General features: G+C 33.7%; 4 protein-coding genes and 1 non-coding gene across 6 annotated transcripts; 2 read left to right on the forward strand and 3 right to left on the reverse strand.

The window, feature by feature from the left end:
- Positions 1 to 1821: 1821 nt before the first annotated feature.
- Positions 1822 to 4440, reverse strand: LOC110823424 (O-Glycosyl hydrolases family 17 protein). 2 transcript variants are annotated; one of them, XM_022053799.2, is made up of 4 exons: positions 3758 to 4439; positions 2629 to 3605; positions 2060 to 2390; positions 1822 to 1977 (listed from the first exon to the last, which is right to left on the reverse strand). In XM_022053799.2, exons 1-4 carry the CDS (start codon positions 3843 to 3845, stop codon positions 1955 to 1957), a joined length of 1419 nt encoding a protein of 472 aa, XP_021909491.1. In that variant the 5' UTR covers positions 3846 to 4439; the 3' UTR covers positions 1822 to 1954. The 2 variants fall into 2 exon arrangements, with proteins under 2 accessions (XP_021909491.1, XP_021909492.1); XM_022053800.2 differs by lacking the exon at positions 1822 to 1977 and having other exon boundaries at positions 2251 to 2390; positions 2520 to 3605; positions 3758 to 4440.
- A 1931-nt stretch (positions 4441 to 6371) lies between these two features.
- TRNAG-CCC (transfer RNA glycine (anticodon CCC)) lies at positions 6372 to 6442 on the reverse strand. The gene has a single exon. It is a non-coding gene; the product is annotated as a tRNA-Gly (tRNA).
- Positions 6443 to 6764: 322 nt separating this feature from the next.
- LOC148239710 (Tetratricopeptide repeat (TPR)-like superfamily protein) lies at positions 6765 to 9308 on the reverse strand. The gene is made up of 4 exons (XM_088211638.1): positions 9091 to 9308; positions 8645 to 8769; positions 7521 to 7767; positions 6765 to 7150 (listed from the first exon to the last, which is right to left on the reverse strand). The coding sequence occupies exons 1-4, from the start codon at positions 9206 to 9208 to the stop codon at positions 6927 to 6929; spliced, it is 714 nt and encodes a 237-aa protein (XP_088067764.1). The 5' UTR covers positions 9209 to 9308; the 3' UTR covers positions 6765 to 6926.
- A 159-nt stretch (positions 9309 to 9467) lies between these two features.
- LOC110823087 (uncharacterized) lies at positions 9468 to 10109 on the forward strand. Its single transcript, XM_022053377.2, has one exon. It carries the CDS (start codon positions 9695 to 9697, stop codon positions 9935 to 9937), a length of 243 nt encoding a protein of 80 aa, XP_021909069.1. The 5' UTR covers positions 9468 to 9694; the 3' UTR covers positions 9938 to 10109.
- Positions 10110 to 11816: 1707 nt separating this feature from the next.
- On the forward strand, positions 11817 to 14348 carry TAFII21 (TATA binding protein associated factor 21kDa subunit). The gene is made up of 3 exons (XM_088211723.1): positions 11817 to 12122; positions 13234 to 13509; positions 13818 to 14348. The coding sequence occupies exons 2-3, from the start codon at positions 13249 to 13251 to the stop codon at positions 14088 to 14090; spliced, it is 534 nt and encodes a 177-aa protein (XP_088067849.1). The 5' UTR covers positions 11817 to 12122; positions 13234 to 13248; the 3' UTR covers positions 14091 to 14348.
- Positions 14349 to 14902: the final 554 nt, after the last annotated feature.

Genomic DNA, 14902 nt, shown 5'->3' on the forward strand with positions numbered 1-14902 from the left:
AGCCGTCCATTTTGTTTTAATCTGGGCTGTCCGTTTTTGATTAAATCTGGGCCGTCCGATCGCGCCCACGCGGATCGCCAACGTGGCCCTTTTTGGAACGACGTAGTTTTGCCACATGGCAGGTCCCGGTTGGCTGGGACTGCTGATCGGGCCTGCTGACGTGGCTGCCGACGTGGCCTTTTTTTTTTTCCTCCTCCTTTCCGGGCGCTACAGGAAGGGGCTCATCGGAGGAGGTTGCAGATTTTGCCAATAGTTTTCGGCTTACCCGTCATTCGTTTTACTTCGATATGGCCACAGCGGTGCTCGAAATCGAATTCCAAGCGGGTAGGAGAATTTTTACATTTTTTGGTGGTCGGAGCTGGCTCCAATGCGGCGACGGTAGGCGGTCGACTCCATTCTCCAGCGATTAGTTCTTTTTCTCCGACAGGAGGCTGACGGCTAGGGTTCAGGTTCAGTGTGATGTGAAATATTTATAGTCATCTCACGTTAATCTAGGTCGTTCATCGCGTTTAATCTCGATCGTTCGATTGCACCTAATGAAGAAACAAATTTGAACCGTTCATCGCATTTGATCTCAACTGTCTGATCGTGCCTAAAGAGAAAATGGATCTGAACCTTCCACACGCGTGGGATTGCTTATGGGTCGTCCGATTGCAGGGCACGTGGATCGTTAATGTGGTCTCTCGTGTGGCATCAAGTCAGCGTGACTTGCCACGCAATATGCTCCGATTCATCAAGATTGCTGACTGGACGGTCCTATTTCTTATTTATTTTTTGACCCTAAGTTTATGAATTTTCTTTTAAAAACAGTATCCGAACTCAAATTTTCACTTTTTTTATCTAAAAATATTTTCAATTTCATTTCTAACATATTTGTTTATCATAATTTCACATTAAATTAAAATTTATTAATTTTAAAAATAAATTTTTTATATATTTTAGAATGTTAAATTTAATTCCATACTAAATTTCAGATTCAAATATTACATATTTTTCTAATTATAACTATAAATTAAAAATCACTTATAGACAAATATATAGTGTAAAAGTTTTGTCATATTGAAATAAAATATTATTTTCATCTGATTTTTGTTATAAAAATATTTTATTTAAATAGCATCATAGTTTCTTGTTATAAATAATAATAATCCGATTACGATTTATTTTTGAAAATAGTTATAATTCATTCATTCATATATTATCTTTATGCACACATAAAAGTTTTCTTTCATTTATATTCGTAGCAATCTACATATTATATAATATTCTATTAAATATATATATGTGTTATTTAAGTTTTAAAAATAATATATATATGTATAAGATTTTGTTTCTTCAAATCTAAACAATCTTATTTTTTCTAGAGATAAAAAAGTCATTGCAATTGTCGGAAATACTATGCCTACTAAGGGCACAAAACTAGAGGGTAAGTTTGTCATAGAATGGATAAAAAAATTTAATTCATATATATATTTTAATTCGTTTAACCGTGTATGATAAAAAATTTTAATTCATTGGCAAAATTTTTTATTGAATAAAATATTATTACTTATAGTAAAACCTTATTATTCCATAAAAAATAAAGTAATATAATTGTTAAATCATATATTATACTTGAATTTATTATTTTATAAATATATTAAAAATTAATAATGATTAATTTATAATTAATAATTAAGTAAAGTTAAGAACTTAATTTAGAAACATATGAATAAAAAAATTAGGTTCTATAATCTCGGCAAACTTATTACAATTATATATATATATAGAAAATATATAGATTTAAGTTTCATAATTTTTAACCATAAAAAAGAAATAGCCTTTTAATTAATTAAAATTTCATTTAGAGTAATATATTGGTCTAATTTTTAATCTATGGCCAAAAAATACACTCAAAGAAAGTCTCCATCTTCTTCTTCTTCCTCTTCTTCTTCTTCTTCTTCTTTGCCACAATTCAATATTTGCATTTCCCATAACCTGTAAATACCAAAAGAAAACAATATATTCAATATCAAGAAACAAAAAGAACATCTGAAAGTGTTTATGAATATATATATACTTGGATCAACGTCGGTGATGGCTCCAGTTTGATCAAAGTCACAATCGTACTCATTCTTTCCAGTAGCTTGATAGTAAGCATTCATGGCGAATGCCGCATGAGCTCGGACTGTGTTGGGAAGAAAGCAAGCACCGCCACTTTTAATGGGTCCACAATCCGCAAAACCCGACCCGCACGCATAATCAATATTCCTCTGTAAAGCTTCTGTCTCGGCCCCCGTTTTCGGGAGACACCACAGCCCAGATCCTTCCGTAGGCGGCGACGGAGATGGAGCACTCGCCGCCGGCACGGGTACAGTCGGTGATGGATTCCTCGGAAAAGTTGACCTAGCCTGCGCAACCCGATTAATTCGATCATTACAGTAAAAAAATTAAAAATAAAGTTAGCAAATCAAGAAATCGGTATTGAGAATTATATTGATTAGGGTTTATAAATGATTAATAGATCATGTTTTGATCACCATGACTATTAATTATTAGAAGGCCGACTGTAATGACTAAGAAACAAATTGTAGTAGAAAGATGGTGATGATCATTATGATCAGCAACAGCAGCGGCAGCGGCGGCTACCGTGGACCGGAGGATTCCGACGTTGTAGACCGGGGTCATGTCCGGTTCGAACAGACCGAAGTTCCTCTCGCAAGCTGGACCGGGTTTGAGATTCTCATTGAATAAAGCAAATATGTACGTCTCGAATGTCCGGTTCGGCATCAGCGGTGTGCCGGCGCCGGAGTTCACGTGCCTCATCAAATTGCTGTTGTACTCGGCGGCGCTATTGGCGTCGACGCCGACTTGCGCGGAGTCCCCCATTGACGGCCACCCAGTCTCGGCGATTACAATCTCAACGTCGTTGAAACCCAAGAGTTTCATGGCGGAAAACACCGCGTCGAGCTGAGCATCCAACATGTTGGTGTAAAGCAGCTTGGTATTTTCGTCGAAGACGCCGGAATTCGGCCGGAACAACGCGAAATCCAGCGTGTCAGCGGAGCATCCGAAAAACGGATAAGGGTTTATGAGAAAAGGAGAATCGGTGGCTCTAAGGAAACTAAGCAAGGGTTTAAGCACATGGGTGTCGTAGCCTTGCCGGAACTTTCCCGTCGACGGTGGACTGGAAGTTGACAGAACGCCGAGCGAGTGAGGTGTTGAAACTTTGATTCTCCGGTCAAGGGAAGCTCCGACGAGAGCCGTGTGGAGACTCTGCATGGCGGGAACAAGGCCTGCAATTAACATCTTGTTAGCGGTTGATAAAACTTCGTTTCCAATTAAGATTCGGACTATGTTGGTCGAAGGAACGTGAGGCTGGATGTTGGTTTTCAGCCATTGTTGAGCGAAGCTGAGCTTGGTGAGGTGAGGGATTTGATCGTTGGGTACAGTGACGGTGATTGCAATTCCAGTATGAGCAAATGCTTCAAGGATTTCTGGGTTTGCATCGAAGAGTCTAACTCTGTTAATAATGGTGGATTCTAATAAGAAATTAGCCACCTTCCTCGGCGGAGGAAGGTTGTTCGCCACCGTACCGTAGTTTACTCCGATAGCTCCCTCCGTTCCTGACAAAAACAGAAGATCTATACATGTCAATCATCAAATAAACATAACCCAATTCGTGAATGATCGAATAAACATAACCCAATTCATTAAACAGTACAAAAATTCAATTAGTACTCCACAAAGATTTAGTAATCTCACTTGTACTGATTACCTAGGGAAATTAGGAGGGAAGAAACAATGATGAGAAGAAGGGTATTAAGCATGGTGGAAGAAGGGGAAGAGAAGAGGTTACTTGACATGGCAGATAAGTGGATTGGTGGTGAAGATGGCGGTGAAAGTGGGTTGCAAAGGAGAAAGCCATGGATGAAGTGAAGAAGAAGAAGAAGAAGAAGAAGAAGAAGAAGAGGGATTTTTAGAGATGCTTTGCTTTGTGAATGGGGAGATGTTTGGTGCTGATACAGTTCATGTGAGAGCTTTATTGTTTATACATATCTGCTTTAGACTTTGAATCTTTCATTTGAGCTTTTCTTCAAGCAGCAATCAAAATAACAAGTATGAACAGAGATGGGTTTTTAACAAGTGCTTAACTTTAAGTGCTTTTTCACGGCTTTTGTTGGAATAATCTTTTCTTGAATTACAAGAAGTTCCACCTTTAAACGTTGCTTGCCCAAATGAGCATTTCACACAACAGAACCCAGATAACTGCTATAATATAATATACTATATACTACAATATATATATATATATATATATATGAGATAGAAGAAAGCAGGAAAACTGCAACTGACTGTTGGAATACTCATTTGAGCAAGAAAAGTTTCAAAGCAGATTTTTGGGGGACAAGCTCTCTGAATATTTAAGCTTTTAATTTGGGGGAAGATAGAATTTGGCTTGGCCTTTTTTGCGGTCATGGTGTTGATTTAAATAGAGGGAAATTGCAGAAGCAGCTTCCTACAACGGACAAATTAAGCTCTAATTCTCTACCTACACCACATTTGGCTGGTGGGTAGGCATGTGAATGGATTAATTTTTTAAATATAAAAAATAATTAACTTCTTAATTTGATTAAAAACTAGATTAGGGAAACTAATCACCGTGATTAAAATCTAGAAAGTGATGGGGAGTTTGGGAAATTCATATATAATTGACATATGAATGCAAATGGACCCCACCCCCCATTCACTTCCTTCCAAATCTAATTGAGATAAATGTGTGTAAGGTTGTCCAATCCCTTACCTAACTACCTATATTATGATTTAATAATTATTAACGATATATTTATAACATTTAATTCCACTCAAATTTAATATTTTATTATTATTTTTTATTACAAAAAATAAAATCCTCAAATTTATAAATTAAATTTGTCTTTATTTAATTATAATTAAAATAATTTATTTAATGCAATAATTTAATTTGATTGAACCGCAATTATTAAAATGTTATTATCATGTTTCTTAGATTTTTTAACAGTCTTTTAAACTTTACGATAAGTTAATATATTTTCTTTTACACCTCGTAACCCTTCTTCACCCAAAATTTCGTAAAATAACAGAGTAAGTACAAGTATTAATATCATAACATAAATGCGTTATTCAAATTAATATGTTTGCTCGAGATAATTGGGACCTCTCGGGAGAATCAATCATTGTTTTTTTAATAAATTTTGGGGCAGCCATTGGAAATTTTACATAAAGAATTAGCAAATATTATTTTCATTTTAATGAACTTAAAACATTTAAAATATATATATATATATATATAGTATCTTTAAGTATTTCAAGACATTTTAATTATTAATTTATAAAAATGTGGGTTAAGGTCACAAAGAATAAAATTTGTATATTTTTATTACAATATTATATTATTATTATTTAATTAATTTACAAGTTTTCAATATAAAAAAATTATCATTTTTTTCTCTTTCAACATAATTATGAATTTTTTTTTAATAGAAAAACATAATAAAAAATTTAGAAACTATATATTTACAAAACAAATTTTTAATAATTTTTCATTATAATTTAATCGCCAACGATTATTATTTGTTTTAAACATTTAATTTTTTAATTTTCTAATGAAAAATTAAAATAATTAAATAATATTTGGGTATTTTAAAAAATAATCCAAACCAATAATTTTTACTAATTAATTAAATTAATAAATTAGTAATGCCATTAAGACTTTTTTATTTTTATTAATTTATTAATTTTATTAATCAATAAAAAATATTTTTTAAAAAAATATTTAAACATATTATAATTATTATATTTTTTCTTTAAAAAACATAAAAAAGTACGAAAAATATAAAAAAAATATTGTGCGCTAAATTATAATAACTTGTAAATTTTAAAAATTAATTAATGATATTTTTTATAAACAATAGACTTTGGTTGGATCCGCCCCGTGGAGGAGTGGACATAACAAAAATGGGCCCACTGGGGCCCACCACCCTTTTTGTAATTTTGTCCTTCTAATCAGAACTGGCTTATTTTTGCAACAAAAATTATTTAAAACGTTTTCAATCAAAAATAAATTTTAAAGTACTTTGGATCTTTTTCAAAAATGTTAGAAATATAAATTTAATATTAATAATTAAAAGAATTGTAAGTGGAAAATTGAAATTTTATTTGATAATTATTTTTTACTCAAATTTTTTTTATTTTGAATTAATTTAATTTAATTTACATAAATTAAATAACTTAAAAACAATACACAATATATATATATATATTTTATATACCAAGCGGCATAAATATCAATATCCTCCACAAAACATCCTTCGTTTAGGTCTGATAAAAAACAAAAGAAAAAACAAGAGAAGTGCGCATCCGGGGAATCGAACCCCGGTCAGTACCGTGGGAGGGTACTATGATACCACTACACCAGATGCGCTTTGGTTGGTACTTAGTCCATATCTCAATATTTAATAGTTCAACTTGCTTCTCATTCCCTTAACCATTTCCAGAACACATATACGATCTTATGTATTATGTAAAGGCCGCAGTAGTAACAGAACTGAGAAAAATTTAGAACTATACATTTTTTTTTTTTTTCTAAAAATCAGTATCTATTTTAGTTACTCATTAATGATCCCTCTTGAAACTAATACGATATACACATTAATCTCGATAATAAGTTGAAAAAAAAAGTCGACTGTACCTTTGCGATATGTATAGTAATATGTATAATACTAGTTTACTAGTATCTCATAACCTGTTTGTAATACATAGTTATTATAGATTACTGACCAATATTACTAAAAATGCAGTTTATGGTTCTTGCAGTTCATACCATACTCAAGAAAATCACCATTTTGATACAGAACGGTAACATTAACAAAATCAGAAAGAGCATTAGAGAAGAAAATAAACTGTGATCACCGGCAACCTAGCTCGATTCTTCCTTCAGGACTAATACTTGTGTTTGTACAAAGTTTCTGCAGATCGATGTAGCCAATGATCGTGTCCTCAAAGACTGCATCTTCAAGTTTAGCTTTATCGAACGTGGAGCCTGACAATACGGTGTTCTTGAATACTGCTCCTTGAAGATCGGCTTTTTCGAAATTAACCCGGTCCAGAACAGCATTTGAGAAGTCTGTACCTGTAAAGTATATGTGCTTTTGTTACCTTTCAAAACCTATTTGATCCTAAACAAACATCAAGAATTACCAAGAGATATGAATATGTTACAATAAGATTTCAGAAATTGAATTAAGGGTATTGGAATCTGTTTGATATGAAATATAATAGAATTAACGTAAGCATGTAGGAAGCGAAGATGGTGTCAAATAGGAAACCAAAAGAAAGTTCTTCGCACAGGAATCTATTCTGGAAGCAACCCATAAGTGATTAAAAATATGTATTAAATAAAAATTTTCAGAATTTATACATTCATGAACATATATCTCCATTATATTTAAACTCTTTGATCTCTATTCAACTGGAAGAACAAGGAAGAATCAGAGAATTACCCTTGAAGCTTGCTCCAACAGCATAGGCCTTTGACATCACCACTTCTGACATGTCTGCACCATCAAACTTGGCATCAGACATTAGTGCCGCAGCAAGAGATTTCCCTTTCAGATTGGTTTTATCGTTGGAATAATCACAGAATCGGAGGTCAATTGGCTTGTCATAAACACCATTTGCTTGGCCGATTGTGTTGCCAACATATGCACGTTCACAGCGATTTGGCTCTGTCGATAGTGGAGGCAGCCTCTGCAAGATAAACATATTTTACCGTTTTCAATTCTTCTGCAATCGCTAAAATGATATAAACATCTGAACACTTAGTTGGCAAGCTGACCATCATAGTTATCATCACTATTTTCTTAACAATTGATTTTGACATATCACAGGAAGCATATAAACTAAATATACAAAGGTAAACTTAGAGGGTTAAAAGCAATAATCGATTCATACTTAGCTAAAGCAAGAATACGAGAAAGACAAAAGATCAGGAAGAACAGATGAAGGCATAAACTTGAGCACCTCATAAGAAAACTGTTGAGGAAATTAATCTCCAATATGCACACAATCACATAAAGTTTAGAGCAAATATTGAAAAGACATAAAATTTACGTGGTTCGGTAAGCATACTTATACTCATTAGTAAGATTGAGAAAAAACTTTTTATTATGATGAAAATTGATAATACATCACTAATATAGTTGTGGACCCTTATATATACAAAGTACTAGGGTTTTCCCCCGGATATTTCTAAAATATACCAGAACATTCTCCAAAATATACACAGAATATTTCCAGAATTGTGCTACATCAACAAAAACAAACCTTTGTTTGCAACAAATCCAAAATTCTGAAGGAATTCATTTCTAAATCCGCACTTCAATTGAAATATAACAAAATTATCCTTAAAATGATAAAAAAAGCAAAACCAAATATAGAGTTTTATGATGCATACAAAATACCCTAATATACCGAGAATTGACAAGGCAGTACCAATTTCAGAAACCCATTCCAAAAAATTTTGAAAGAATTCAAACATACAAATTATGATGCAATGCAAAACAAGAATAGAATTGAACCAAACAAGCCAAAATGAGATTGAATGAGGAAAAATGTACTGCAAAACCTGACTGGCAGCAATGACGGGAGAGACAGCGGAAACAGCCCAAGCAGCAAGAATTCCACAAGCTACACTCTTGAGTTCCTTGCCGGGAAACAAGCTTTCACCGGACTCAGATTCATATCTACTACCTGCCCTTAAGCACAGAATACACCAATCTCATCAATTTTTCAATTTGAGAAGAAAAAATTTCAACTGCTCCAAAAAATCCCAATTAACAAACTAATTCAGGCAACTGGGTCTGATTACAAGCATTAATCTGGGTTCGATTAACAAGCAAATGGGTATTTTCTTTTCCCTTTTCCCACATGAAAAATCACCTAAACAAAGAAAAATAATGCTGTAGTATTGAGATTGAATGATAAAGTTGCCTCTTTTATTTTTGGTTCGTAAAAATAGAAGAAAAAATAAGTAAGAATATATGAATCTTGCAGAGGGTAACCGAGACTTACCGGAGCAACTAACTTTGGCCGGTGAGTGGAGTTCTGGAGTAAGAAAACGGCGGCGTTTTGTTGAGAAATGAGAAAGGGAGAAGTTTCTCTGAGAGATTGGGATGGAAAGGGAAGCCATTTTTCTGGTTGGGTTGGCTTGTGTTGTGGGAGTTATCCGTTGATAGATTTATCCATATGACGTGGCATGACACCTCGGATTCTCTTTTTTTTTTAATTGAAAATGAATAAAATTTAATTATATTAAATAAAAACTAGAGAATTTTTAAATAATTACTTTTTAAATTTTGAATTTTAAATAAAAATATCATAAATTAATAATAATAATAATAATAATAATTAATTGGCAGTAATGACCATACTGTTTGTTCTTTTGACTTATAAACACGTACTAACTCAACAACCATGGCTCGAACCCTCTTTTTGACTTTTCATCTTCTTCAACACCTACCTTGAAACCCTAGTTCTCCGATCTGAGACCCAGACAACCTCGTTCTTCATCTTCCTTCCCTGCGCTTCTTCTCTGAGTACCCAGATCGGCGTTTTCGAAGCTTAAGCGGCGGAGGATTTTAGCGGAAAGACTAGAGAATCCGCTGCGGCTGAGAAAATGGAAAGCTTGAGTGGGATCTTGTCGTACGAGAAGCTGAACGGGATGGCGAATTGGGTGGGGACCAGCGTGGCATCCGCTTTCTTCGCGTCGCTTGAGCGTTGTTCTTGTATAAACCTCTCCACCTCCGACGACTCCGATGATTCCGACGAGGCCCATGATCGTCCGCTGATGATCTGCGGTTCGAACTCCTCCCGTTTCAAAGACAACCACCAAAACGACGTCGCCGATCTCCCTGTTTAGTCCTCACAGTTGCTCGACTAGGCTTGTTTTTCTTTCTTTCTTCTTCTGTTAAAAAAAAAAAAAAATGGATTTTGTATTCACTTTCTTTTATATCTGAAATTTTCTTGTTCTGTCGAATCTGTTTGGATATGAAGCTGTTAAATCATGGTTTTTGTTTGGGTTTCCTGTTCAACTGATGCAGTGTTTTCTTGCGGTGCTTATTTGTGATAACTCTTATTTTGATGGTAATAAATCATTTACATTTATAAGAAAAATATATAAATATATAAATTAATTTTAAAATTTTATTACTTGTAATAATTTAATATCTAATTTAATTACTATTAGCAAAGAGGAGCTCATTCTAGTAATTTATGATTCAAAGAGCTACATCCGGAATTGGTAAGATCATATCTCGCAAAATTTTATCTTTCGAAATTACCCGACAAATTTCTTATTACTATTTGAAAAACTAACTGTGGAATATCATTTCGACGTATATATAAAATTATGTTTATTTATACTTTTAAATATGAGATTGACGAAATAAAAATTTTTAACAAGTTCAGTTTGAACATAATAGTCTATTCTTGTTATGTTGAATAGTATAAGTTCGATCTATCTGTTGATTTTATTATTACTTTATTTTGGTTTAAAATTCAACTGACTTTCATTTTGTTTATTTGATAAAGTTAATACTAAAATCGTAACTAGTAAAATATAATATCTTGTATACATAAATTTTACATATTAGAATGACCATTACTATATAAAAGTCAAGTATAAGTCAACATCATTAAACTCTTTTTATGCTGGTGTTTTCTGGGCAAAACCTTAAATTATGAAGCATTGGATCCAATTCAAGTATGAATCACTACTACCGTAGAGTATTGGGTCATGATAAGAGAGATTGTAAACACGTAAGGTCTTCTATCTTATGTTCTCTTTATAATTTATTGTTTAAACTATATGAATCTTGGTTAAGAATAGAATTTTTTACTTCATCATATGTTTATTGGATGGTAGGTCAAAAACTTGAGACAGAAATCTTAAAAGATTTGGAAAATCTCTTTTTACTTGAGCAATAAGATATTTTTGTCGTTGTCTTTCATGCCCACTACCAAGGTCTATTCATCAATTTATGAGCATATGATTGTCAACTATATGCAGAGACTATCAGACTATCCAACAAAGTGATCAAGACCAACTTAAATATCTTAAATATATAAAAGTCCTAAGATTGTCTCTGTAGATAACACCATTGACAGATCCTTATTGAATACTTATGACCATTAGTTTAGAACCCTAACAACCTACTATCAAACCAAGACTCCATTCAAATATTCACTAGCAGAACGCACAACGACCATTCCCACGCGGGCACAATCATCTACCTTATAACCAACATCAACTCTCCTGCTCCTTAACAACAATATCTATACTTAAAAAGACTTAATCATTCACTCAGTGATAACTCATAAGTATTACTCGACAAGATCCATTGTCATACAAAGTCCGTTTCAACTAAAATTTTTTATGAACTTGAAGAGCGATCTATATTCTTTCAAATTTTTTAAATAGTCTCAACATTTCACGAAAATAAGATACAAAATTAAGAATCTCTTAAAAAACGAATAAGATAACAATGCACGATAAATGAATCATCAAAATATCTTATAATGGATTCTTATTGCATATGATTGGCTCGTGCCGTGGATTCTTATTTTTCCATGTTAACTTTTGATTTAAGAAAAAAAAAATTAAAAATTAAAAATAAAAATAAAAAAACTTAAAAATGTGTAATAAAGAAAAGTTAAAGCCCAAGTTGGAAGCCCATGAAAAGTTTGTTGTGGCCCATTTCTCCTTTTCCCCAATCTCTTTCTCCTACGTTCTCAAACCCGCGCCGCCACCGTCTACTGCTCTTTCCTCCCTCGTTTTGCTCCCCTCGTCTCCTTCTTCTTCAGCTCCCCCAAGACGCTCGCCCGAATCTCAGGACGACACTCGCCCAAGTTTCCTCCAAGCAGTTCCATAAAAAAAAGCTTTATCAGTCATCGGAACTGTCGGCTTTCATTAAATTAGGGTTCCGTTCGCTCTTCACCGAGCGTTGCAACTTATCTCCTTTCTTCTATCTCAACGACTCGCGACTGTTACTGAGGTAATCGCTGCAAGGTGTCCCCGCGAAAGGCTCTTCGGCATCTTCCGGCTGGTAATCTCTCCCAATCGATTCTCTATATTCAATGAATATATATCGGTTTTGAAGCTTTTTAGAAGTGGTTCATGGAAAATCTGGCTGTTCGTATACGTGCTTTGATGTTATAATGATGTTTTTTTTGCATCATATGCTGGTGGTGTTACTGTGCATATGTTACTTCTGGTTCGCTGTTCTCAACATGCGAATATAGATCCGCAGCTGTCCCTTTTCATTGGTTCTATAGCTGAGAAATGCAGATTCCGTTTTTGAGGGAGAGCTCTTGATTAGTGAATTCAGTCCTTTGTGTTGATTTACCGTGAGTGAATTGAATGTATAAAAACGGTTTGATACAAATAGAGAGGATATGTCATGGGCATGCAAAAGAGGACGAAAGCTAATTTTGGTTTGAGACTCCTATTTTCATTTGGCTTTTGATTGGATATTTTGAATATCTTTTTTTTGAGTCAATGAACCAGAATAAAATGCAGGCAACATTCAGGACAAGATATTCCTCTCTCTGTTTTCTATCTCTTCTGGTCTAGAATATCTGAGCCTTGGTCACCATTAATTTTCTTCTACCTGGTTGATGATCACTTGCCTGAATGATGTAGAGTACTTGTTAATTTTAACTTACAGTGATGAATGTGCATTGCCACCTTTGCGTGTGAATTTGATATATCATTGTTGAGCACTTTACTTTCTTAGATTAAGGAGTTGACAATGATCTTTGCTTCATGATGGTTCCAATCTTTGCTTCTTTTTAGTGGACTGGAACATGAAGAAGAAATTACTCTTCCGTAGATTAGGATTTCTCAATTACTTTTATTTTGTTTTGGACATACTCAATTCTCCTTTCCCATTTACTGTTCATAAGCATTAAAGTTAGTTGTGTTGTAAGTTTTAATTTTGTTGATGTTACATGCATGTAAGCAACTAGCCCGAACACTCTGTCTAGGCCCTAATCAAGAATTCACGTCAAGGTGTCTAACACCTTGTCTGATTTCTAGTTAGGTGGGTTGAACTTTTTGCGTTAACTCGGCCATGATCTGGGGCAATGCCAGCTCCAATTTTGTACCTATTTGTTAATGCAACCATGTATTCAATAAAAAGCAAGGTTTTGTTACAGGTGTGTATGAAGTAAATGGCTGGAGAGGGAGAGGAGGAGTTGCCAAGAGATGCAAAGATTGTAAAGTCACTGCTTAAATCCATGGGTGTGGAGGAATACGAGCCTCGTGTGATACATCAGTTCCTTGAGCTGTGGTATCGATATGTTGTTGAAGTGTTGACAGACGCACAGGTGTACTCAGAGCATGCAGGCAAGTCAGCAATTGACTGTGATGATATCCAGCTTGCTATCCAGTCCAAAGTCAATTTTAGCTTCTCACAGCCCCCACCCCGAGAGGTATAATTTAGTAGGCTGCCAAAATTTTGTTGCCGTTGTGCTTTATTGATGTCAATCTTATGTTGAGAATATGATCGAAAACTGTTTAGTCAGTTCAGTTATCTCTAAGAACAATTGGTCAATTCAGCATCATATGGCATGAATGATATGTGATGGTTGGAATCAGATTATAAACCTGGTATAAGTTGAGAACTTATGCATTCCAGTTCCTAATCAAACTCTTTTTTTGTCAATATACATGATAATACACTACATTAGGGAGTTCACCTGTGTTCGCTGATTCAAACTTGCGAAAATCTCTGTTTCAGATTCTTCTGGAGTTGGCCAGGAACAGGAACAAGATTCCATTACCTAAGTCAATTGCAGGGCCTGGTATCCCGCTCCCACCCGAACAAGATACGCTGATCAGCCCAAACTACCAATTTGCTATTCCTGAGAAGCAACATTCGCAGGCTGTAGAAGAAACAGAAGATGATGAAGAAAGCGCCGATCCAAACCCACCACAAGAACAACAGAAGACAGACATGCCACAACAAGCAAACCAACGAGTGTCCTTTCCTCTTGCCAAACGATCAAAATGATATTGGCTCGAGCCTCCTTTGTATCATTTGCGAGGAAATGGAGATTTGATGTATTGTCTTGAAAGAGAAGATGGGGGAAGAAGGCAGAGCAAAGCTGTGTTACTGTTATCTTGTTTTTTGTTCATCACTACTGTTATCTTAATTTTAATTTGTATCTTAAATGTTTCAGTATAATATCTTAACCTCATAATCTTTAGGTTAATATGGAAAATTATACAAGTTACATAGATCAGTATAATATCTAAAATTCATGTGTGACGGTGTGAATGTGTAACATGGTCATTCGTACATGTATATACATAAATATATCATGCATATATTAGGTGATTGAAAAAAAGGAGGTTGCATGATTAGGTGATTTATTTAATTAATAATTAATAATCAGGATTAGTATGATGTGTTTGTTTGTCGGAGGATTCTTGTTTTGGATCTGGTGGCATTATTCTTTTCACCCACCCAAACCAGAAGATAAAAAAATATATATATACAAAAAAAAAATAATTATAAATATATTAATATTTTAACAAAAAATTTCTAGTTTTTTATATTAATTAATTAAATATAATAATTATTCTTATTGAAACAGAATATTTATGTTTGATATCAAATATTTTTATTCATAATTTTGTTGCATTTTATATTATAAGTAAGTCATTATTAACTTATAATATATTTATAAATTAAAATTTTATTGATGTATTATTTAAGCTCATAATTTTTAGACTATACAAAAATATATAAAGAGTATGTAATTACATCATTACAACTCTTAAATACATTCATTTCAACATCATTACATTCTCCTTTAATTT

The sequence above is a fragment of the Carica papaya genome, chromosome 9 (assembly GCF_054855325.1).
Source record: "Carica papaya isolate Zhongbai chromosome 9, ASM5485532v1, whole genome shotgun sequence".
Taxonomy (NCBI): Eukaryota; Viridiplantae; Streptophyta; class Magnoliopsida; order Brassicales; family Caricaceae; genus Carica; species Carica papaya.

Coding starts and splice junctions, on each gene's coding strand:
- LOC110823424 (XM_022053799.2), bottom strand. CDS start 3,845: ATGTCAAGTAACCTCTTCTCTTCCCCTTCTTCCACCATGCTTAATACC. Junction 3,606..3,757: donor TTCCCTCCTAATTTCCCTAG/GTAATCAGTACA, acceptor TGTTTTTGTCAG/GAACGGAGGGAGCTATCGGA. Junction 2,391..2,628: donor TCGGAATCCTCCGGTCCACG/GTAGCCGCCGCT, acceptor CGGGTTGCGCAG/GCTAGGTCAACTTTTCCGAG.
- TAFII21 (XM_088211723.1), top strand. CDS start 13,249: ATGGCTGGAGAGGGAGAGGAGGAGTTGCCAAGAGATGCAAAGATTGTA. Junction 13,510..13,817: donor CACAGCCCCCACCCCGAGAG/GTATAATTTAGT, acceptor TCTCTGTTTCAG/ATTCTTCTGGAGTTGGCCAG.
- LOC148239710 (XM_088211638.1), bottom strand. CDS start 9,208: ATGGCTTCCCTTTCCATCCCAATCTCTCAGAGAAACTTCTCCCTTTCT. Junction 8,770..9,090: donor GGCCAAAGTTAGTTGCTCCG/GTAAGTCTCGGT, acceptor GCTTAAGGGCAG/GTAGTAGATATGAATCTGAG. Junction 7,151..7,520: donor TGTTGGAGCAAGCTTCAAGG/GTAATTCTCTGA, acceptor TATACTTTACAG/GTACAGACTTCTCAAATGCT.
- LOC110823087 (XM_022053377.2), top strand. CDS start 9,695: ATGGAAAGCTTGAGTGGGATCTTGTCGTACGAGAAGCTGAACGGGATG.